Source organism: Ylistrum balloti, unplaced genomic scaffold (assembly GCF_031769215.1).
Source record: "Ylistrum balloti isolate Yb309-2 unplaced genomic scaffold, AGI_CSIRO_Ybal_v1 Utg370380, whole genome shotgun sequence".
NCBI classification, from domain to species: domain Eukaryota; kingdom Metazoa; phylum Mollusca; class Bivalvia; order Pectinida; family Pectinidae; genus Ylistrum; species Ylistrum balloti.
Window position 1 is genome coordinate 542,605 of NW_026782265.1, and position 7,841 is coordinate 550,445.

The 7,841-nt window shown below is 38.9% G+C and overlaps 1 protein-coding gene across 1 annotated transcript in view; it reads left to right on the forward strand.

Moving 5' to 3' along the window:
• Positions 1 to 7,531, forward strand: part of LOC132554119 (zinc finger protein GLIS3-like) — a 34,669-nt gene extending 27,138 nt beyond the window's left edge. The window contains exons 8-11 of the mRNA XM_060218419.1: positions 139 to 226; positions 1,051 to 1,217; positions 6,347 to 6,412; positions 7,392 to 7,531. Coding sequence (XP_060074402.1) covers positions 139 to 226; positions 1,051 to 1,217; positions 6,347 to 6,412; positions 7,392 to 7,531 — 461 coding nt within the window. The remainder of the gene's footprint in view (positions 1 to 138; positions 227 to 1,050; positions 1,218 to 6,346; positions 6,413 to 7,391) is intronic.
• Positions 7,532 to 7,841: the final 310 nt, after the last annotated feature.

Genomic DNA, 7,841 nt, shown 5'->3' on the forward strand with positions numbered 1-7,841 from the left:
ATTTTCATGTTTACTTTTAATAAAATTTCCTTAAGTGTAAAAAAAAGTTGATATATTCAGACCAATCATTTCCTAAATATTTCTCATATTTATATGATTAGGTTCAGTTAATGATAAATACCAATTGGTTTTGTTTAGTCGGTCTGTCGGACCATTCACCAGGTCCAGTAACCATGGGAAGTCCAATGCCAAATTCCAACCTTAGCGTGGTGGAAGAGGAACAAGGGTAAGTGACTAAAAAACAATATAAAAGGCTTCATGGCACAAAGGCTTTAAAAATAGATTTGAAACATGGAAAGAAATCTGAAAATGTTTTTGTAGATATGCTATTACAAGGATTTTTGATTTTCACTTTCTAAACTTTCTGCTTTGACAATAGTACAAAGGAAGAATTGTTTAAAGGAAAGGAATTATGTCCACTTTGTGATATTAATCTTAAGTCTTTTTTGCTTCTCAGAGTAATTATTTTTAACAAAATGAGAATCCTACACACTTGGTGCTCCCCAATACACACTTCATTTTACAAATGTAAAGTGTGTTTAAAGGGAATTTGTCATAATTAGATCGGTTAGAAATACTTCAGGCAGAAAGTACGCTGTAATAAAGGATTATTATCTCTTGTTAGTTGTGTATTGAGTGTTTCAATTTTGACACAGTGACGGTCATTCTGAGACACTCCCTGATCTGTTGCCAATGTAATCCACCCCACACCGTCTAAATATCCACAGATAATTAACTCTAATTGTATTGTTTCTTTGTCATTAATTGAGGACAGAAAATTTTGAGATTGTCAGAATTTGCAATTTGGCAGTTGTGATGTTTGTTAAACAGAGAGAAATTCTGTATTACAAAGCTTTAACTTTCAAAATACCAATATCTGTCAGCAAGTCACAGTATTATTTAGTTAATTGTTTTCTTGCTAATTTTTTTGGCATTTAGGGATTGCAGCTGCCAAAATGACATTTACAAATTACTCAAGTGTGATTCCAATTGCGAAAGTCTTTATTTGAAAAAAAATTCATTTTAAAACATGATTTAAAAATTTTACAGATTTGGTACCTACTCTCCTGTGCCACCTCCGACACAATTCATGAGCAAACGACCATTCCCAACAATTCGTCCTCCTGGCTTGCCAGCTAGTATGCGCCAGAATATCGCCCCACCATACCATGATCCAATACAGCAGCAATATCTGGATCACATGAGTAACATCTATGGTAACTAAATTCCTTATTACACTTCTTACTTCTAATGCAAGTTTCTCATTCACAACAACAGTTATAAGTAGACATCTGATGTCTATAACAGGCAATTTCATCAAAATATAACTTACAAAAAAACAATTGAGAAACTGACATAGAGACAGGAAATTGATCTGAGCCGATTATGAACTTGAAAGAGTTTTACAATGTTCATTGATTCATTATAAATAATGACTTTAAAAGAGGGTGTGTATTATCTACCAAATCAGCAAGGGTGTGCTAACTACCAAATCAGGAGGGGTTGTACTATCTACCAAATCAGGAGGGGTTGTACTATCTACCAAATCAGGAGGGGTTGTACTATTTACCAAATCAGGAGGGGTTGTACTATTTACCAAATCAGGAGGGGTTGTACTATCTACCAAATCAGGAGGGGTTGTACTATTTACCAAATCAGGAGGGGTTGTACTAACTACCAAATCAGGAGGGGTTGTACTATTTACCAAATCAGGAGGGGTTGTACTATCTACCAAATCAGGAGGGGTTGTACTATTTACCAAATCAGGAGGGGTTGTACTATCTACCAAATCAGGAGGGGTTGTACTATCTACCAAATCAGGAGGGGTTGTATTATTTACCAAATCAGGAGGGGTTGTACTATTTACCAAATCAGGAGGGGTTGTACTATCTACCAAATCAGGAGGGGTTGTACTATCTACCAAATCAGGAGGGGTTGTATTATTTACCAAATCAGGAGGGGTTGTACTATTTACCAAATCAGAAGGGGTTGTACTATCTACCAAATCAGGAGGGGTTGTACTATCTACCAAATCTACCAAATCAGGAGGGGTTGTACTATTTACCAAATCAGAAGGGGTTGTATTGTTTACCAAATCAGGAGGGGTTGTACTATCTACCAAATCAGGAGGGGTTGTATTATTTACCAAATCAGGAGGGGTTGTACTATTTACCAAATCAGAAGGGGTTGTACTATCTACCAAATTAGGAGGGGTTGTACTATCTACCAAATCAGGAGGGTTGTACTATCTACCAAATCAGGAGGGGTTTACTATCTACCAAATCAGGATGGGGTTGTACTATCTACCAAATCAGGAGGGGTTGTATTATTTACCAAATCAGGAGGGGTTGTACTATTTACCAAATCAGGAGGGGTGTTTTATTTACCAAATCAGGAGGGGTTGTACTATTTACCAAATCAGGAGGGGTTGTACTATCTACCAAATCAGGAGGGGTTTTGCTATCTACCAAATCAGGAGGGGTTGTACTATCTACCAAATCAGGAGGGGTTATACTATCTACCAAATCAGGAGTGGTTTACTATCTAACAAATCAGGATGGGGTTGTACTATTTACCAAATTAGGAGGCGGTTGTACTATTTACCAAATCAGGAGAGGGTGTATTATTTACCAAATCAGGAGGGGTTGTACTATCAACCAAATCAGGATGGGGTTTTACTACTTACCAAATCAGGAGGGTGTATTATCTACTAAATCAGGAGGGGTTGTACTATCTACCAAATCAGGTGGGGTTGTACTATCTACCAAATCAGGAGGGGTTGTACTATCTACCAAATCAGGAGGGTTGTATTATTTACCAAATCAGGAGGGGTTGTACTATCTACCAAATCAGGATGGGGTTTTACTACTTACCAAATCAGGAGGGTGTATTATCTACTAAATTAGGAGGGGTTGTACTATTTACCAAATCAGGAGGGGTGTATTATTTACGAAATCAGGAGGGGTTGTACTATCTACCAATTCAGGAGGGGTATATTATTTACCAAATCAGGAGGGGTGTACTATTTACCAAATCAGGAGGGGTTTTGCTATCTACCAAATCAGAATGGGGTTGTATTATCTACCAAATCAGATGGGGTTGTACTATCTACCAAATCAGGAGAGGTTGTACTATCTTCCAAAACAGGATGGGGTGTACTATCTATCAAATCAGGAGGGGTTGTACTATCTACCAAATCAGGAGGGGTTGTACTATCTACCAAATCAGGAGGGGTTGTACTATCTACCAAATCAGGAGGGGTGTATTATTTACCAAATCAGGAGGGGTTTTGCTATCTACCAAATCAGAATGGGGTTGTATTATCTACCAAATCAGATGGGGTTGTACTATCTACCAAATCAGGAGAGGTTGTACTATCTTCCAAAACAGGAGAGGGTGTATTATTTACCAAATCAGGAGGGGTTGTACTATCTACCAAATCAGGAGGGGTTGTATATCTACCAAATCAGGAGGGGTTGTACTATTTACCAAATCAGGAGGGGTTGTACTATCTACCAAATCAGGAGGGGTTGTACTATTTACCAAATCAGGAGGGGTTGTACTATCTACCAAATCAGGAGGGGTTGTATTTACCAAATCAGGAGGGGTTGTACTACCACCAAATCAGGAGGGGGTACCAAATCAGGAGGGGTTATATCTACCAAATCAGGAGGGGTTGTACTACCAAATTTACCAAATCAGGAGGGGTTGTACTATCTACCAAATCAGGAGGGGTTTTAATATCTACAAAATCCGTCTATCTACCAAATCAGGAGGGGTTGTACTATCTACCAAATCAGGAGGGGTTGTACTATTTACCAAATCAGGAGGGGTTGTACTATTTACCAAATCAGGAGGGGTTGTACTATTTACAGGAGGGGTGTATTCAGGATTTACCTACCAAATCAGGAGGGGTTGTACTATCTACCAAATCAGGAGGGGTTGTACTATCTACCAAATCAGGAGGGGTTGTACTATCTACCAAATCAGGAGGGGTTGTACTATCTACCAAATCAGGAGGGGTTGTACTATCTACCAAATCAGGAGGGGTTGTACTATCTACCAAATCAGGAGGGGTTGTACTATCTACCAAATCAGGAGGGGTTGTACTATCTACCAAATCAGGAGGGGTTGTACTATCTACCAAATCAGGAGGGGTTGTACTATCTACCAAATCAGGAGGGGTTGTACTATCTACCAAATCAGGAGGGGTTGTACTATCTACCAAATCAGGAGGGGTTGTACTATCTACCAAATCAGGAGGGGTTGTACTATCTACCAAATCAGGAGGGGTTGTACTATCTACCAAATCAGGAGGGGTTGTACTATCTACCAAATCAGGGTTGTACTATCTACCAAATCAGGAGGGGTTGTACTATCTACCAAATCAGGAGGGGTTGTACTATCTACCAAATCAGGAGGGGTTGTACTATCTACCAAATCAGGAGGGGTTGTACCAAATCAGGAGGGGATCTACCAAATCAGGAGGGGTTGTACTATCTACCAAATCAGGAGGGGTTGTACTATCTACCAAATCAGGAGGGGTTGTACTATCTACCAAATCAGGAGGGGTTGTACTATCTACCAAATCAGGAGGGGTTGTACTATCTACCAAATCAGGAGGGTTGTACTATCTACCAAATCAGGAGGGGTTGTACTATCTACCAAATCAGGAGGGGTTGTACTATCTACCAAATCAGGAGGGGTTGTACTATCTACCAAATCAGGAGGGGTTGTACTATCTACCAAATCAGGAGGGGTGTATAGGGGTTGTACTATCTACCAAATCAGGAGGGGTTGTACTATCTACCAAATCAGGAGGGGTTGTACTATCTACCAAATCAGGAGGGGTTGTACTATCTACCAAATCAGGAGGGGTTGTACTATCTACCAAATCAGGAGGGTTGTACTATCTACCAAATCAGGAGGGGTTGTACTATCGACCAAATCAGGAGGGGTTGTACTATCTACCAAATCAGGAGGGGTTGTACTATCTACCAAATCAGGAGGGGTTGTACTATCTACCAAATCAGGAGGGGTTGTACTATCTACCAAATCAGGAGGGGTTGTACTATCTACCAAATCAGGAGGGGTTGTACTATCTACCAAATCAGGAGGGGTTGTACTATCTACCAAATCAGGAGGGGTTGTACTATCTACCAAATCAGGAGGGGTTGTACTATCTACCAAATCAGGAGGGGTTGTACTATCTACCAAATCAGGAGGGGTTGTACTATCTACCAAATCAGGAGGGGTTGTACTATCTACCAAATCAGGAGGGGTTGTACTATCTACCAAATCAGGAGGGGTTTACTATCTACCAAATCAGGAGGGGTTGTACTATCTACCAAATCAGGGGGTTGTCTACCAAATCAGGAGGGGTTGTACTATCTACCAAATCAGGAGGGGTTGTACTATCTACCAAATCAGGAGGGGTTGTACTATATACCAAATCAGGAGGGGTTGTAGTATATACCAAATCAGGAGGGGTTGTACTATCTACCAAATCAGGAGGGGTTGTACTATCTACCAAATCAGGAGGGGTTGTACTATCTACCAAATCAGGAGGGGTTGTACTATCTACCAAATCAGGAGGGGTTGTACTATTTACCAAATCAGGAGGGGTTGTACTATCTACCAAATCAGGAGGGGTTGTACTATCTATCAAATCAGGAGGGGTTGTACTATCTACCAAATCAGGAGGGGTTGTACTATCTACCAAATCAGGAGGGGTTGTACTATCTACCAAATCAGGAGGGGTTGTACTATCTACCAAATCAGGAGGGGTTGTACTATCTACCAAATCAGTTATTACTCTTGCATATCAAGATTTCACGATACAAGGACACAAATGTTCTCATCATATTTATTTAGAATTATACCTTATGTTAGACATGGAGGTATACTTCAATGTTGCTGACTTCAGAAATACACAGCATGTAAGCAATAGTGAGAGGATATCAAAAGAGGTTAAACCGGATCATTATGTTTAAATGTCTGTAAAGTTTGATTTCTCTGTTCGGTAAGAGAGACATATTTGGGGTCACTATAGAATAGATCAGGACACTTATCCACCATGGTCATCCGTTAACCACTGATTTGCCTAATGATATAGACAACTGTGTAACAACACTAGTCACAAACAACTACTTGGCTTGGAAAATGTAGATAAATTTTCACAGCAAAGAGAAAAAAAATGGTAGCATATTATTAACCATATCCAGATGTTTTAAAACCTGAAAAAAAACAACAAAAAACACAAAGACGTAAATAAACATATGTATATATGAAATGTCTTCTGAGTTCTGCTGTAAAATTGAATAATATAACTGGATTTTTTTTCCAGATAATAACAATGGCAACCTCAATGCTTACCCACCTGGTGGAATGGATATGCCAAGGGCGAATTCAGGTACATTATTATTAAAAATACTGTCACACTTTGAAATTATGTCTTAAAAGTCTTCATGAAATATTGTCTTATCCATTGTTTAAAAACTCATAACAACCCAATTTTGGCTTAACTTTTGTCAAACCATTGTTTAGAGCCACGTTGGTTTTGGAATCCTGAGCTGCTAGTGGAGGTATCAAATTTCTGGTCATTTGCCAGAGATTGGACGCTTCCTCCAAGTCTTGTCTTTTACAAGCATTTCAGGGCCCAGGGAACAACCAAGAGCGTGGCTTTATTTGATATTAAGGATGATAAAACTGTATAAAATACGTCATTAGATACACATGTGCTATTGAGATTGTGTAGTGGTAGTTTAGTGGTCATTCAGACAGGTAAATATTCTTATCTAAAAATGTAACTTGTCCTCTCATCTCTGTCCCCCTGTGAAAGTATATTGACATTCACTACAAGTACAAAGGGAAACATTTTGTGCGACTAATAAAACATCGATTGTTCTAGGTCTGTTGCTGAGTCCACATCAATTTTGAAAATGGGAAAAATTGGCCACTATTGACTGATAAGAGGCCCCACAGTCAGACTTTAGAAGATAGCTTATTTTGTATTTATATATATGATCCACTGAACAAGATTATTAGATTTGCAGTGGCAAATTAATCTTCAATTTGCAGTAAAATTAATTAGATTTTTTTTTATATATGAGAGGAGTGTATTTCAGAACAACACAAAACAACCAAAATATTCTGATCTTACTATCACTACACGAAGGATCCTCTCCCTCACAGCCTGATTAGCTGGTGGCCATCTTCTGTATAAATAGTTTTCCTGGTCTGGTTGATCTTTCTCCGTTTCATCCTAAAAGAGTTGAGGGGAGGAAATTCTAGATAAATACTTTTATTTAAGTGAAACTTAACATAATCACTTTATATAAATGTTGTAGTCAGTAAAACGGTGATATATAGATGACTGTGTTTGTCTGCAGGCTTTATGGATATCCCAGAAGACTATATTCCCATGCCTTGTGCTGCTGAGGATGCACAGGCCAAACAGTACCTTCAGCACAGAGCCATTGACAGATGCAACAGCAGACTCAGTGCCATCTACGCAGATGGGACAAATTGAGGACCAGTTAGGCTTAGTTTTTGTAACTAGGATTTCCACCACTTATGCATATGTACCCTTGTGGCACCAGCGAGAGTTGAAGGTTGTAGATTCCAATCAAAAAGTGTGCACAGATTTTTAAAAAAAAATACAGACTTTATAGTGGTGAGAATTGATGTGTTAAAGAAATGTGATATCATTACTATAATACAGAGGAAATCCTCAACAATATTTTGGACGGTCACTGAGGGACAATAAAAATTTGGAATGTTAATGGTGGATGTAATTTGCCAGTTTGCAAAAACATTACTATCTTTCACAGAGTTTATTC